The sequence below is a fragment of the Pan troglodytes genome, chromosome 6 (genome assembly GCF_028858775.2).
Source record: "Pan troglodytes isolate AG18354 chromosome 6, NHGRI_mPanTro3-v2.0_pri, whole genome shotgun sequence".
NCBI lineage: Eukaryota > Metazoa > Chordata > Mammalia > Primates > Hominidae > Pan > Pan troglodytes.
The window spans coordinates 166,261,947-166,278,125 of NC_072404.2; the positions used below are offsets into that span (position 1 = coordinate 166,261,947).

Sequence of the window (16,179 nt, forward strand, 5' to 3'; positions counted from 1 at the left end):
CCCTCCCCCACCAGACCCTCGGCTGGTGACCCTGAGCGCTGAGCGATGGGTGGGAGCGATGGGTAGGAGGGGCAGGGGCGCCGGAATCTGCGCGGCTCTGGCGGAGGGGCTTGGCGTCTGGCTGCAGGAAGCTAACTGAAGCCAGGCACCGCACAGGGCATTGCGAGCCTCGGGGCTGCGGAAGGTACCGCAAAAATGAATATTAATGGCGCCTTTCAACCTTTCAAAGATGTTCACATCCACATGCTCCTCTGCAAGACAGCCTGAGCAGGTCCTTTCATCCCCACTTGACGGATGGGGCCACTGTGGCTCAAGGAGAAAAATGACCTCGCCAAGGTCACACAGCTCATCCTGGCCCAGGCAGCCCCTGAAGGGCTGCCTCCTGGGGGCCCAGGGCTTTGCTCTCTGCGGCTTGGTTGAGGTCCGGTACCCGGCTCCCTGCTCCGACTTCTGCTCCTCCTCCTGCTCCTCCTTCTCAGGCTTCACTTCTTGGGCGGTTCTGCCTGGTACTCACTAGCTCATCTCAGCCACTCTGCTCCCTGTGTCCCTGCTTTTGACCCTTGGGTCCCAAACCCCACTCCCCTCGGCTGACTCCAAGTCCTCACATCCAGGGTCTTCGCTGACCAAGCTGCCCCCATAATTTGCTCCCAGGGTGAGGGCTGGAGGCAGGGCAGGCAAGGGCAGCCTGCCGGGGCGCCCCAGACACAGCCAGGATTCTCTGATTGGGAGAATCCTGTGTTAGAGGTGTTAGAGGTGGGCTGCCCAGGGGGCCTGGGGTGGGTCAGGGCAGTGACACTTGCACTCACATTTCCCTTCCTGTCTGCCCAGGTCAGCAGTCACCTCCTCCTCTTCCCATCCCCACCCCAGTGAGGTCAGCAGTCAGGGTTCACGGGGGCTGTGGAGACTGAGAGGAGGCGGCTCCTCCTCCCTTGCCACTACCCCTGGGTGGTCAGATGGGGTGTAAATGAGATGCAAATGCATCGAGCGAAGTGTTCCAAACCCCACTTGTCCAGACTCCAGAAGGGAGATGGGGAGGGCCAGAGAGAGTTTCAGGGGCTGTGAAACAGAACGAGCGGGGTGGGATGGGGACTGGGACCACGAAAGCAGGAAGAAGATCGGAGGGCAGGGGATGCTGACCCTGGCACTGTTAACATGGACACACCACCCACCTCACCCCCAGGCACGAGGAGGGGCCCCCTTGGGCTTGCTGTTTTCCTTCCAACTGCTACCTCTCCCTCCTGGTCCTCCAGGCTCTGTGTCTAACCCTAATGTCCTCCCACCCTCGGTCAGCAGCTGTCTCTGCCTATCTCTCCTGCAGTGAAACCTGCCTGTCCATGTGTCTGCTTCCCTCACCCCACCTGACCCTGTCACTCACGCCTCCAGGGTAGCAGCCCAGAATGGAGCCCAGGCCTGGCCACCAGCTAGGTGGGGCACTGGGGCTCACAGCCACTCAAGAACTGAAGCTCTAAGTTGACCAGATTAAAAAAACAGTCCACGTGTACAGCCTCTCCCCACTAGATGGGCCTTTTTAAAGGGGCTCCCACCAGCAGCCAGGTTAGGACTGGTAACTCAGCTAGCTGACATGGACACCTTGGGAAGTTACCCCCAGGGGTCCCTGGGGCTGGAGGACAGGCCACTCCAGGGAGGCCCCCTCTTCCTGTCAGCTGCTCTCCCCAGTTACCAAGGCCAGGGATACTGGCTCATCTGCTGAAGAGGCCCTGAGAGGGAGGCTTTCAGAGCCCCCAGAGAGCTGTGCCCGCCACCAGCCCCATCCCCATGAAAGGCCAAAATCCTAGGGACTCTGGCCTTACTGAGAGGGTGTCTTCCTTGGGGTCACAACCAAATTTGGCCATGGTAAACCCGACAGCTTCCTCTACACAGGGCCTCCACTCCCTCACCCATCCCAAGAGTCGCAGCCCCTGCTTCTCCCATTCCCCACCCCTCCATACCCCTCCCAGCCGGGCCCTACTGACTCAGCTCCAGCCTCCCGGGCTCCCACGTGCCTTCACAGCCTGCCTGTGGCAGGACAGTGCTCCCCTGTCCCTTCGGTCTCTAGGCCTCATGTCCCCAACTCCAGTCCTTCCTTCACACCTTCGAGGAATTAAGGACATCAGCTTCTGGTGGCTGAGTCCGCCAAGGAGACCCTCAGAGCCCCTAACTTGGGCTAAGTCCCTAGAGCGGTCCTCTCCCCCACCCTAAGGCAGAAGCTCCAGAGCCCTCCCGCTGGGATGCAGAGGTGGCTCAGCCTGCGAGCTTCCCGCTACAGTGCCTCCAGGGTCACCTGCTCCTTGCTCCGGAGACACAAACAGTGACACTGTCCCAACGGATGAACACACAGCCCAGCCCAGCCTCTGCCATGTCCCCATCCCCCACCCCCACCCCCAGGGCAGGGGCAACACCTGGGCCCACAAGGAAAAGAACGAAAGTCAACCTGTCGGCTACAGCGAGGACCCCCCACTTGGGGGGTAGAGTCCCCAAGTCCCACCCCCGCCCCTGACAAGAGCCATGCAAACGCCTCCCTTCCCCGCCTCGCGTCAGACCCGGCCGGCCGCCTGGCGACGTGTTCGGGTGCCAGGGCGCCAGCACAGTCCCGGGGCCGGGCCGTGGGCCATGGCGCCCCCCACTAGAGGGGTGGGAGAGCGGGAGCGCCCTCCCGGCCCCTCCCGATCAGCCCTCCATTCAGCCCGAGCCAGCTCGCTTGCCCTCCCCCGCTAACTTTCCCCCACTCACCACCCCATGGACCAGAAACTCAAAAAGTTTGCTTTTCGTGGCTTTGCGCGCCCCTCCGGCAACTTCGTCCGCGGCCATCGGGGTGGGCTCAGCGGCTCCTCTCACTCTCTCTCTCTCTTCCTCTTTCTTTCCCTTTTCTGCCTTTTTTTTTCCTCCAACTCTCCCCTCTGAGTCCTGCTGGGCTCTCTCACACTTCTACTCGAGCGGAGTGGGGAGGGGGCCCCTTCAGGGCTGCCCTGACGGCCCACGGCCCACGCCGCCGCCGCCCGCCCGCCGCCGCCGCCGCCGCCGCCGCGGCTGCCGCATTCCTGCACTGATAAGACAGAAATAGTCCGGCGGCCCGGGGTCTGCCTGTTGACTCGGCGGGGACGGGGCCGCCTGCCTTTCCAAGCCCGCTGTCCAAACAGCGCAGATAAGCGGCGAGGCGCGCCGACCAGCCCGGCCGCGGGCGCTGGGCAGCAGTGCTGCAGCCCGAAGCCGCCGAGGCCCGCGGGAGGCGGCGCGGGGAGGGGACGCCAGGGGAGGCGGCGGGGGGTCGCCGGCCACCGGCTCTCGCCACAAATAGTTTCTCCGTCAGGGAATTCGCCGGCCGCGCCAGGCAGGGAACAGTCAGTTCCAACTTTTCCCCCAGCGGCTCCTGCTGCATTTCTGAGGCCCTTTCCCCAGAGACCTGGCAGGCCGAGCAGGGAAACATTCGCTGGCAGGAACCGGGGGAGCCCGGCCCGCGAGGCCTCGCGCCTGCCCGGGGCCGGCGGCGGTGGGTGTGCCCGGGCGGCGGCGTGGCCCTGCGTCCACTGCTGTGTGTGCCCTTGTCTCACACGCCGTGTGTGTCCGCGCCCTTTTGTGGCGTGGCAGCTTATGTGCGTGCAGACAGACGCCCTGTATGTGTGCCTCCCTCCACGACAGCCTCCGTGCGCGCGCGCCTGCGTGTGTGGCAGGACATGGCCTGTGCCTTTCAGCTCTGTGCGAGGCTATTTCTGGGTATGTGAGTCTTTGTTTGCCGCTCTGTGAGAAAGTGAGGGCAATAGGGGAAGTATTTCAGAAAGAGGGACAGGGATTGTGCTCATGAGAACAGGAAGAGAATGAATGTGGGGAATGGCGCAGCGCCAGGGGGGTGCTCGGGTGGGTGCGTGGAGAGAACGAGGCAAGCCGGGCTTGGTTTCCTTGGGGTGGGGGTGGAGTGGGGTTAGGGGACCCAGAGGAGTTGGGGCAGCTGGCCTGGGTATAGTGGGTATATTGGGCCGGCCTCAAGACCCCAAAGAGAGGGGTCTTGAGGCTGGGGTGTGGGGTGGGGTGGCAAGGGAGCCCCAGAAGGGGCGTGTGGAAGGAGTTGGCAGTCCCTGGAGTGGAGGAGGGACCGGAAGGAGGAGGGGCAAATCCTGACATACCCAGGCTGGGAGTCCTGGGCCTACCCAGGTCCCCAAAGGCCACGCCCCTTTTTCCTCCTTCTTGGGGAGGAGCCCGTGGGCTTTGGAACAAGGCCCCTTGGGTCAAGTTTGGGGGTCTGCTGGGGCCTCACTGTGAGAATCCAGGTGAGGGCGGGACCATAGCCTAGTGCCTAGGGGAGTTTGTTGAAACACTTACTTGAAGTTGGGCCCTGAAGACTGAAGGGTACTGACCCTAAACCCTTCAGAATGCCTTTGCCCAGGGGGTCCTTTCTGCCCGCAGCCTGATTTCTGCTGGCCCTGGCTGTGCTCTTGGCTGTCACTGTTCATTTAGGTGCCCACTGTCAATCTCAAATGTCAGGGAGGGCATCGGGTCCAGGATGCTCGTCCACCACCCCCAGCTTGAAAGGGGACCTAGAGATCCCCTTGCTACCAAATCTCTCCCAGGGCTTTAGCCTAGACTCCCCCACACACACCCCCACACACAGAGCCTGGGCCCTGACACGGTGGGGATGGGTGGGTGGCCTGCCTCTGTCTGCCATAGGTCATGCTGCTGGGAACCTGGGGAAGTGACTTGCCCAGTCTGCCTGCTAACCTCCAGAATCCCCGCTCACTCCCATTTCTTAGCCCCTGCCCCCGATTCTTTTACCTGGAATGCCCTTTGCCTGCCCACTGCCTTCCCTCTGCTTGTCCAAATCACACCTATTCTTTAAAGCCCAGCCCAGGCCCCACTTCCTCCAGGAAGCCTTCCTTCGTCCTACTTGTATGCAAAGATTTTTCTCTTTTCCAAATGCTCATTGCCATCTACCCAGCACCATGAATTGGCATTGGACTGGCCTGACGTGCACTGTGCTTCAAGGACGTTAGCTTCGCTTTCCCAGAGAGGCTAAGGTCCCCATAAGGTCAGAGACTGATCTTTAACTCCCACTCTTCCTCCATGCCTGGGCACAGGAACTCAACAGCACCCCAGATACCTGATGCTTGCAAAGCTCAATGAGCCAATGCATGGAGCTGGTACTCTGCCATTTACCTGATGGTGTGAGTTACCATGGGCACCCCTACCCACCACGGGTGTGTCTAGCAGGGGCATGGGAAACCACAGGCCTTGGAGGTTCTGGGGGTTGGAGATAGACACCCCTAGGCTTTGTTAAAGCTCAGTGTTCTCAACTATTGGAGAGACCTTTTGGGAAAAGAAGACAGCAAAGGCGATGCTGGGCACTCCAGTTTGGGTAGCTGGGAAGTTTGAGGCAGGGCCTGGGAGATCCCGGGCTTGGTCTTGGTGGTGGAAGAGGTTGCAGGAGGTAGTTAGACGAGGGGCTATGGTGAGGCCCCTGTGGAGGAGCTGGTGAGCTTCACCCAAGTCCATACATAAGCCCCCTCCTGAGCCACCCCTCTGGGAGACATCCTTAAGTGTACACAGACAATAGATACACCTTGCACACATACCCTCCCAACACACACACAGCAGGCACACACACCAATGCAAGCGCCAAAAGGTCGAGGAAGCCACATGGCTCTGCACACACAGGCACACCTTGAGCACCTCCACATCCCGTGGTGGGCCCCATTCACAAGGCAGGCCCAGACACATTTGCGTACTGCCTTTAGGTGGGCGACAGGAGGAGCCTTCAGACCAGAAAGCTGGGGCGGTGCCAATGTGGGGGCCCGGGCCAGGGCTCCCTCCTCACAAAGGCCAGGATCCCCAATGGCTTAACCCCAGAAGGGCGCTCGGTGTGCCACGCCGCCGATGGCTCCTGCGGGTGGGAAGGAGGCCCGGGAAGAGCCTGGATTCCTCCCAGCGCAATAGGGCGCCCGCCGCACTTGGGGCAGGCCGTGCGCCTGTCGGGGGCGAGGGCGGCCGCCCGGCGCCCGGCGCCGCAGTCCCCCCTGCCGTCCCCCCATCGCTCCTTCCCTCGCTGAAGCACCACCAGCACCAAATGGCAAAGCGCCGCTCCCCGCGCAGGGAGAGATGCGCCGCGGCCTGCGGGACGGGCTCGGCCGCCTCGCCCCCACCGCGCCCGAGCGAGCGGGCGGCGGCCGGGGAGCTGGGGGGGCTCGGGCCGGCCCGGCCCGCGCCGCCCCTCCCTCCGCCCGCGCCGGTCCCCGGCCTGGGCATGCGCGCCGCGGCCTCCCTCCCGGTGAAGGTCAGCCTGGGGCCCAGCTGCAGGACTCCGCGGCGGCCGGGGAGGCGGCGGAGGGAGGAGGGATGCGGGGAAGAGACTTAACTCCTTCCCTGCGGGAAGATGGCCACCTAGGCCGGGCCCCAGCCGCAGTCCCGCCCTCCTGCCCTCCGTGAAGGTCCCACCACCGGGACTCCGCTCGGGGGGCGCGGCAGGAGGAGCGGGAGAGCGGGGAACATGGAAGAAGGGGCTGGAAGGAGAGAAGAGAAGCTGGCGAGGGGATAGGGAGGAAGGGAAGGGAGGAACAAAGGAAGCGAGACTGGAGGGAGAACGGATTGCTTGGGAGAGAGCTCTTTCCTCTATTCCCTTTTCCCTACACCCCCAGCAATAAAGCTCTCCTTAGGAGAATACGATCACCCTCACTGGGGCGGCCTGAGTGAGTGTGTGTGTGTGTGTGAGAGAGAGAGAGAGAGAGAGAGAACGCGAGAGGAGAGGGAGAGAGAGAAAGAAAGAGAGAGAGAGAGGGAGAAAGTGAGACCACTTGGCGCTCTGAGGACCACAAAGCCTTGGTTTCGGTGTTCTGGCCATCCCTAAACCAGGCCCCACTTTCCGCCATCCAGCCTACCTGCCCGGGCTAAGCACCAGCCCCAGGGGACCTCTGGCTAGTCCTTGGGGTCACGCCCAGCTCCAGAGAGGGAGGAGGGGAGACTGTACCTCAACCCCCGCCTCTGGTGACGGTCAGCAGAGGGGACGCTCCGAAGGCCAGGCCAGGGGCATCAGGCACCTTCCTCCTCCTCCTCCTGGCTGCCCCCATGCTGCTTCCAGGCCAGGGCAGCTGTGCACTTCCCTATTTGTGTTGGGATGTTTCTGTACCCCCGACACTCTCTGCTGCTATCAAGGGGGCTGTTTCTCTGTGTGACTTTGTCTTTCTGTGTCACTTTTGCAAACATACACGAAAGAGACAAATGCAATATATAGAAGCAAAAAACAAAGAAAAACTAGGACACCAAAATAATGGTGCGACCTTGGGCAAGTCGCTGTACCTCCCTGTCCCTCAGTGTCCTCAGAAGTGAAAGGAGAGGCTTAAGTCAGAGCATTCCTAGAGCCCTTCCAGCTCTGAAATCCAAGAATTTCCTAAGACAGAGGCAGGAACCAAGGCAGACTGGGAGGAAGGAGGGGGACAGAGGGAGGGAGCAGAGCGACGGAGCTGTGCCAGGAAGCAGACCCGCACCGAGTGAGTGGGGGCTGCTCACCATGAGTGAGGCCTGGTCCCAGCTCAGCACCCCCTCCTCTATGGGGTCCTCAGGGACGCGGCCCTCCCACTCACTCCCTCCGTCCTCCCCTCAGAGTAGCTCTCTCTGGGTGGCTCTGCCCCTGTCACGCACACCTGGCTGAGCCCTCACCCCTCCACCTTCAGCATCCAGACAGCAGTGTGGGCCTTACCTTGGGGTCCCCAGGGTCCTGTGCGGCAGGCAGGTGCATGCGAAGGTTAGTGGAATGAATGAGGCCTCCTTCCTCTCTTTGCCTGCGTGGGATTCCTCAGTCTAATGGGATGCTCCTTGACACCCCTCCCACCACACACAACACAATAAACTGCTGGTGGCAGGAGGAGAGCGGGGCTGGGCCGCTGGGATCGGAGCATCCCGCTGGCCCACAGGGAAGGCACATTTTGGATTCACAGCGGGTTTTCTCTTATTCCCCATTAATGAGGTGGTCGCTTGTAGCAGGTCACACACCCCATAAAAACGTGCCACACAGGCCTGGTCCCCATTTCTGCAAGGACAGGGCTGGGCTGTGGGATGATGTTTACATGGGATCCTGAGGGGTGCTATAACTTCTCTCCTACCTTCCAGGGTGTGGCTCTGCCTGGCGGGCAATAGGGCCACATCCAGGGACCCTGAATTGGACAGTGCCCTGACCTGCTGGCTGTATGGCCCCTGGAGGGAGGGATGGGTCACTCAGAGCCATCCTCACTCTCCTCTCCTCTCCCTCCGGATCAACACCTGGCACATCTGGCCAGATTCAGTGGCTTAGATGTGGCTGAAACCCAGGGCAAACACAAGGGGATCGCATGGCCTCGGGACTCATAGGGTGGTTGAGACTCCAAACAGTAGCCAGTCTTTCCCTCTCCTCCTCCCAGGTGTGTGGGAGCCATCTCTGGCTCCACTGGCCTCCTGGTTAACAGGCAGCCAGGGCTGGGAAGCCCACCCATCCCCATAATATCCCCTGGCTCTGCTAAGGCCCCACTCCTGCCCTGCCCCAGCTGTGTCCCAAATGCCTGAGGTGCCAGGGGAGTCACCCAGTGCATGTCTGAGACATCCTACCTACCTTCCCATCTCTCTACAGATGCTGGCTGCATCCAGATGTTGGCTGCCAGGGATCTGGGGGGCAGCCTTGTGGCTTCTGGTCGACTTGGGATCTGCTCATGTCGGGCTGTGTGGCCCTGGGAATGCCATTTCCTCCCTGGAGCTCTGTCCTCATCTGTGACATGAGGGTGCTGCTGCCTTCCCTCCAACCTCTGCCTCTGGAAATGCTGGCAAGGCACAGAGTGCTGCCCGCTTCACCAGGGCTTTGGGCCAGGGCCCTGCCTCTTCCACCCTGCCTGGTGTGGGGAGGCTTTGGCCACCCTGCTAGCTGTCTCCACGTGTGTCCTGTGTTCCCCAGGCCCCAGCCCTCCTCTTTCTTAGTGAGGGGAGCCCCATTCTGGCACCTCCAATTCTCATCTCTGTCTTTTGCAGCTAACAGCTCCCCATGACAGTGTCAGGACAATCCTGGTGACCCAGCGTCCTGCCCCTCACCTCGGGAAGCTTCTGAGGACTTGTGAGGCAGGAACGGGCCTCAGCTACTGCTCTGAACAGGTGTTTGGGGGATTCCTGCCAATCACTGCATTCTGGGGTCTGGGTGTCACCGGAGTGAAGAGAAGTGAATAGTTAACAAAAAGTCCATCTGCATTTCTAAACAAATTTTTGGGAATATTAAATCAAATGGCAGCGGGCAGTGGGATGTGTAAATAAAACCCCCGTGGAAGTGCTGCGTGGACTTACCGCCCGGCTGTCCTTGCAGGTCTGACACTGCACCTTCCACTCTGCACCACGGGGCCAGGGGAGCCCTCGACCTGCCCTCGGCCTTGAGGGCACTAGGTTCAATCTCATGCTGCCCTTTATCCCCAACTGCATCAGTCACCACAGAAAGCCCCAGACCCCCTCAACTCCTGCACTTTGAGCCCCACAAGGCCCTAGACCCTCCTACAGTTGCCATCTCTCCCCAGCCCCTGAAACCCTCCTACTGTGTTGTCTGTCCTAAGGAACATTTCCAACATGCTCCACCTCTTCTGGAAGCATCCTCTTTGCCTTCCAGAAGCAGATGCCAGGCTCCCTTCCAGCAGTGGCTCAACCACTGGCCTAAGGGTGGGTATGGCCCCCCGTTGCCCCTCACTGCTGTTTCCAGAGCCCTGGCTCTGCATCTTACCCCCAGCTAGGGAGGCTTCCTTCGTGCGGATTCTGGCTCCTGGCTCATGTCACTCTCCGGAGCACCACTCCTGTCCAGCCTGCTGCATGCTCTTCCAGACATCTCTGGCCTCTCTGTTCCTTGGCAGCTCCTTTTCCAGTGATCCTCCCTGTTCCCTCAGCCATGCACTCCCAAGGTCATCTCTTAGATCACTGCAGCAACCGCAGCCCCCCACTTTCAGTCCCATGCACCCTACTCGCTGACCACCATCTCCTCTTTTTCCTCTTTCCAGTTCACCCTGTCCAGCTCCCTGACCTCCAAATCCTGCGACTCCTCTGGAACCTCTGCTTCATTTCACCACTCTGCACCCCTCCCCACAGCTTGCTCTTACACATTGAATCTCCTGGCTCTTTTGACAGTGACACATAACACACAACTGACCATTTTAACCTCCCTTGCATGTACTTTTTTTTTTTTTGAGACGGAGTCTTGCTCTGTCACTCAGGCTGGAGTGCAGTGGCGCGATCTCAGCTCACTGCAACCTCCCCCTCCCGGGTTCAAGCAATTCTCCTGCCTCAGCCTCCCAAGTAGCTGGGACTACAGGTGCCTGCCACCATACCCGGCTAATTTTTTGTATTTTAGTAGAGACGGGGTTTCACCGTGTTGCCCAGGCTGGTCTCAAACTTCCTGACCTCAGACAATCTGCCTGCCTCGGCCTCCTGAAGTGCTGGGATTACAGGCATGAGCCACTGCGCCTGGCTTTTTTTTTTTTTTTTTTTTGAAACAGAGTGTCGCCCTGTTGCCCAGGTGGCGTGATCTCAGCTCACTGCAACCTCTGCCTCCTGGGCTCAAGCAATTCTTGTGCCTCGGCCTCCTGAATAGCTGGGACCACAGGTGCACACCACCATGCCTCGCTACTTTTTGTATTTTTAGTAGAGACAGGGTTTCACCATGTTGGCCAGGCTGGTCTCGAACTCCTGACCTCAAGTGATCCGCCCACCTTGGCCTCCTGAAGTGCTGGGATTACAGGCATGAGCCACTGCACCTGACCCCTTGCATATACTCTTGACTCTCTTAAGAGGTAAATCCAGCTTCACCAACTCCTCCCCTGCAACCACGCACCTGAATGTGGCCAGAGAAAGACACACAGCCACCCCACCCGGTCTCATTGTGGATTCGGCACGAGCTCAGCTGGCATTGTGCTGCCCGGCAGGCCACTCTTCTCACAGCACAGTCACAAATATGCCCGCTCCCACACCCCGACAGGAGTTTTTTGCAGCTTCTCCCTCCTCTGACTTCCAACCTCTCCTCCATCCTCCTCACTCCCAGCTTGTGCCCCTGTTTTCCCCTTCACTGAGAAAAAAGAAGCTTCCGAAGAACTTCCAGAGCCTCCCACCACACCCTCTGCCTGCCAGCAGCTGATCCCGTTCCTCCAGATGAGCTATCTGTGCTCCCGACTACAGCCAGCCGTGCCTCCGTGTGCCAGCTCCGTCCCTCCTCCACACCAAGGACACTGCTCCAGCAATTCTCTCCCACACCATCATTTCATCAACATTCCCCTCTCCCCTGGAGTTCCCCCAGCAGCATGCACAAGTACTGTTATATCCCCATTGGAATAAGCGCTCTTCTTTCATTTTTTATTACGTTTTAAAAAATAGAGGCGAAGTCTCACTATGTTGCCTGGGCTGGTCTCAAACTCCCGGGCTCAAGTGATCCTCCCGCCTCAGCCTCCCAAACTGCTGGCATTTTAGGCGTGAGCCCCTGCACTCAGCCTCCTGAAACAATCTCTCTTAACCCTACTTATTCTATAGGTTGCTGCCCAGTAGCAACAAAACTTCTGAAAAGAGTTGTCTCATTTGTGCTCCTCCATTCTCCCTGAATCCCAATCCTGTCAGATGCAGCTCCCGCTGCTCCACTGAAATGCTCCTGGCAGGGCCACCGGTAGCCTCCACATTGGCAAATGCTGCCGTCAGTTCTTAATCTACTGCAAACTCCGCCTCCTGGGTTCAAGCGATTCTCCTGCCTCAGCCTCCCGAGTAGCTGGGACTACAGGCACCCGCCACCACACCCGGCTAATTTTTGTATTTTTAGTAGAGATGGGGTTTCACCATATTGGCCAGGCTGGTCTCGAACTCCTGACCTTGTGATCCGCCTGCCTCGGCGTCCCAAAGTGCTGGGATTACAGGTGTGAGCCACTGCACCCGGCAAAGTCACAACACTCTGTCCTCTTTCAAATATTTCCTCCCGTGGAGGGAGGACACTTCCCCCTCTTGGCTGACCTCTTGCCTCCCGGGTTGCTCCTTCTGAGTCCCCGGGGACCATCCAGTTCTCCTTCCCTCTCCATGCAGGAGCGCCAGGACTCAGGCCTGGGTCCTCCTCACCTCTCCACGCTCACTTCCTCGGAGATCTCATCATTTTTGCGGTCTCATCACGTCCAGCACCACCCGTATGTCGGCAGCTCCCAGTTTCCTCCAGCCCGGTCCTCTCTCCCAATCCTTGGACGCATCTATCCAATCACCTATTTGGCATTTCCACCTGGGTCTTCAGTGGACAACTCAAACATGGTCGGTCCAAAATGAGCTCCTGCTCTTTTGCCTCAAACCCCATCCTCCGCCCAGTCTTCTCCCTCCTTCCAGCTGCCCAGGCCCACACCTTGGAACACCCTGGACCCCTGCCTTTCCCTCACACCCTACATCCACTCTGAAGGCTGCTGGACCCAGCAGCCCACTGCTTCTCACCTCTCCCTGGATGCCGCCCGAGATCCAAACCACGGCTACTGGGTAGCCTGCTTCCAGCCTCACCCCAACAGTCTGTTCTCAACATGGCAACAGGTTCTTTAAAAAGGGAGTCAAGGCCGGGCGCAGTGGCTCACACTTGGAATCCCAGCACTTTGGGAGGCCAGAGGCAGGTGGATCACTTGAGGTCAGGAGTTCGAGAGCAGCCTGGCCAACATGGTGAAACCCCGTCTCTACTAAAAATACAAAAATTAGCCGGGTGTGGTGGCATGCAACTGTAATCCCAGCTACTTGGGAGGCTGAGGCAGGAGAATCGCTTGAACCCAGGAGGCAGAGGTTGCAGTGAGCCAAGATTTCGCCACTGCACTCCAGCCTGGGCAACAGAGTGAGACTCCGCCTAAAAAAAAAAGAAAAGTAAAAAGGAGTCAGATTATGGCATTGCTCTGCTCTAAACCCTCCGGGCCTCCCATCTTATTCCAAGCAAGGGCCAAGGTCCTGAAGGTCCTGCAGGATCTGGTCTCATCCTTACTCCCTGTCCCCTCTGCTCTCACCTCTTGCTATCTCCCCCGCCACCTTCTCTCTGCCCTGGCTTCTGGGCTCCCTGTGGTGCTTTGGAAACTCCAGGTCCGTGCCAGCCCAGGATGCTCTTCCTCTGGCAATCTACATGGCGGACTCCTCACCTCCCAAAAGCCTTTGTTCACATGTCTCCTTCTCAATGAGGCACAGTCTGTCTCCCTGATTAAAAACTGCAAGCCCTCTCCCTCCACACGCCCATTTCTTTTATTCCCCTCCACTTTCCCTACAGGACCCTACCCTTCCACCCTTCTATATCATCTACTCCCTTACATTGATGCCTAACTTTTCTTTTTCTCCATTAGAACGTAAGCTCCAGGCCAGGTGCGGTGGCTCACACTTGTAATCCCAACACTTTGGGAAGCTAAGGTGGGTAGATCACCTGAGGTCAGGAGTTCGAGATCAGCCTGGCCAACATGGTGAAACCCCGTCTCTACTAAAAATACAAAAATTAGCTGGGCGTGGTGGCGGGCACCTGTAGTCCCAGCTACTCGGGAGGCTGAGGCAGGAGAATTGCTTGAACCGGGGAGGCAGAGGTTGCAGTGAGCTGAGATCACACCACTGCACTCCAGCCTAGGTGACAGAGAGAGACTCTGTCTCAAAAAAAAAAAAAAGAATGTAAGCTCCAAAAAGGTAGGGGCTGTGTGTGTGTGTGTGTGTGTGTGTGTGTGTGTTTCTAAAGGAGGCAGGGCTTTTTATCTGTTTTCTTCACTGCTAAATCCCAAGTACCTGGCACATGGCAGAACCTCCAACATGTGATGGGTGGAGGTGAAGAGAGCCCACTCCGAGCCCGTTCAGGATCTTCAGCACAGATTTCCAAATGCCAGCTGAGGTTACAACCTGAGACTTGTTTTGTTTTGTTTTTTTTTTGAGACGGAGTTTCACTCTTGTCACCCAGGCTGGAGTGCAATGGCGCTGTCTTGGCTCACTGCAACCTCTGCCTCCTGGATTCAAGCGATCCTCCTGCCTCAGCCTCCCAAGTAGCTGGGATTACAGGCATGCACCACCATGCCCAGCTAATTTTTGTGTTTTTAGTAGAGACGGGGTTTCACCATGTTGGCCAGGCTGGTTTTGAACTCCTGACCTACATGATCCACCCACCTTGGCCTCCCAAAGTGCTGGGATTACAGGCGTGAGCCACCACGCCTGGCCGAGACTTGTTATCATAGGAGTAATAACATCGGCTTAGATTTGTATAGGACTTTACCATTGACCAAGCACTTCCACACACAGTAACCTGTCTGATCCCAACAGATAACCCTATCAGGTTCCTGGCAGGGTCCCCATTATAAAGATAATGAAAATGAGGCTCTAAGAAGTTGTGTGACTTGCCAAAATTCACTGTGCTATCACAGGGTGGGGCTAGGATTGCAAATCAGGTTTCCTGTCCTCAAGGTCCCTGGGTTTTCTCCTTTACCCCAAGCTGCCTCCCCAGTATCCCCGTGCTAAAGCTTGCCTGCTGGGGGTAGTGACAGACTAACCAACACACGCACCCCACCTTCCCCAAACACCTGCCTTTTAAAGAAGGAAATCAAGATCCCTGGAAGCCTGCAGAGCTAAGCTGAATTACCCTTAATTATCCTTTTAAACACACCCCTCAAAATCTCAAGCTGATTGTTCGAAACATTGGGAATACAAATTCTAGAAAATGTGCTACTACCAAGGTGTCTGAAATGAATTTCAAATTTGAGAAGGTTCCCTTTGTTACTGTGGAAATATTACTTTTTAGCCAAAAACAAGAAAAAAAAATGAATGCTAGTTAAACTTGGAACAAGCCCCTTGTTCCTCTGGCTTCTGTGGTCCTCACAACCAAGTGTAACTCCTGTGCGACATACACACCTGAATCCCATGGCGACACACCACCCCGCCCCCTACCTGGACCTCAGTCGGCTATCCTTTGGGAACATGTCGTTACCCCGACATAGCCAAGCGGTGCCCTCGGACAGCCCCCTACCACCTCACCTTGCCTTCCTGGTGCCACTTGGTGCTAGGTTTGGAGAACTTGGAGGATCCAACTGGCCCTTAAGAGGGGTAGGAGAAGCGATGAGAACAGCAACAGGCTCTGTCTAGGCCGAGTGGACCATCAATTTCTTGGAGAACCAGGCAAACGTAAGTGGGATTGAGAAAGAGATGGGGCTTGTGAGGCTTGTCCATGACCAAGGACTTCACAGTAAGCTCAGCATCTTGCCGTCCCCACACAGCACACTAGTAACTCAGCAGACTTTACTCTGGGGCTCAAATGGCTACAGTGGCACCAAGAAGCCTCATGAAGACTCACCAAGGGGTGGGCGGTGGGGAGGTGGCAGATGTTGGGGCGTGCTCTCAGCAAATCCTTGTAACTAAGGCTGGCTGTGCTCTCCACCCCTGCCTGAACCCACTGCCCTGAGCAGGGTCTCTGCAGTCCACAGTGTGATGGCTCCTAGCCTGGATTCTAGAACAGGGTTTCTCCAGTTGGCACTGCTGACATCGCAGGCTGGACGATTCTTTACTGTGGGAGCTGCCTTGCACACTGTATGATGTCAGGAGCATCCTTGGCCTCTATCCTCTACCCAGTGTGGCAAACAAAGTATCTCTAGACATTGACCCTTGTCCCTGGAGGGTGAAATTGCCCCAGGGTTGAGAACCACAGCCCTTAGGTCAATTGGTTCTGGGTTCAAACCCCACCCAGCCACTGAGTGACCATAACCCTAATCATGTTACCTGACCTGTCTGAGCCTCAGTTTCCCCATCTGCAAAACTGGGGGTCCCTCACATGATGCATGGGTGGATGTGAAGATTAAAATGTGGTTGAGCATGTGCAGAATTCAGCACAGTGCCTGGCACAGGGTCAACACTTAATGAGCAGCAGCTGTTAACATCAGCTTCCCATGTGGTCCTGCCTGCCTGTCCCACAGCCTGGATTCCCTGTGGCCTTGGCTGCTGCTCATCTGCCTTATCTCCCGGACTTGGATGATCCTGCTGCCAACCAACCCCCAGCTAGGGTGGGGCGCAGTGGAACCAGGGAGCTCTCAGAGCCCTTCAGCGGCAGGCTCATCACAAACGGCATGACGGGTACAGGCGAGGGCCGAGCTGCTGCTCTTAGAAGCCAGCCAGGTGATCATTCACAGTGGCTAATTATGGTGGCTCTGGGAGCCCTGAGGGAAGTGTGGGGTCTACTCAAGCCACTGGACGCTTCCTTGGGCAGAGAGC

The 16,179-nt window shown here is 58.0% G+C and overlaps 1 protein-coding gene and 1 long non-coding RNA gene across 4 annotated transcripts in view; one reads left to right on the top strand and one right to left on the bottom strand.

The window, feature by feature from the left end:
* Positions 1 to 16,179, bottom strand: part of SMARCD3 (SWI/SNF related, matrix associated, actin dependent regulator of chromatin, subfamily d, member 3) — a 38,198-nt gene that overhangs the window by 6,795 nt on the left and 15,224 nt on the right. Inside the window, exon 1 of one of the 3 annotated variants that reach the window (XM_016945943.4) lies at positions 2,731 to 2,989. The exons of the other annotated variants lie outside the window; for them this stretch is intronic. Within the exon in view, the coding sequence (XP_016801432.1) occupies positions 2,731 to 2,808 (78 nt within the window). The 5' untranslated portion in view covers positions 2,809 to 2,989. Of the gene's footprint in view, positions 1 to 2,730; positions 2,990 to 16,179 lie in introns of those variants that run through there. 3 annotated transcript variants of the gene reach the window in all.
* On the top strand, positions 3,345 to 9,274 carry LOC134810594 (uncharacterized). The gene is made up of 2 exons (XR_010159067.1): positions 3,345 to 3,711; positions 8,582 to 9,274. It is a non-coding gene; the product is annotated as an uncharacterized LOC134810594 (long non-coding RNA).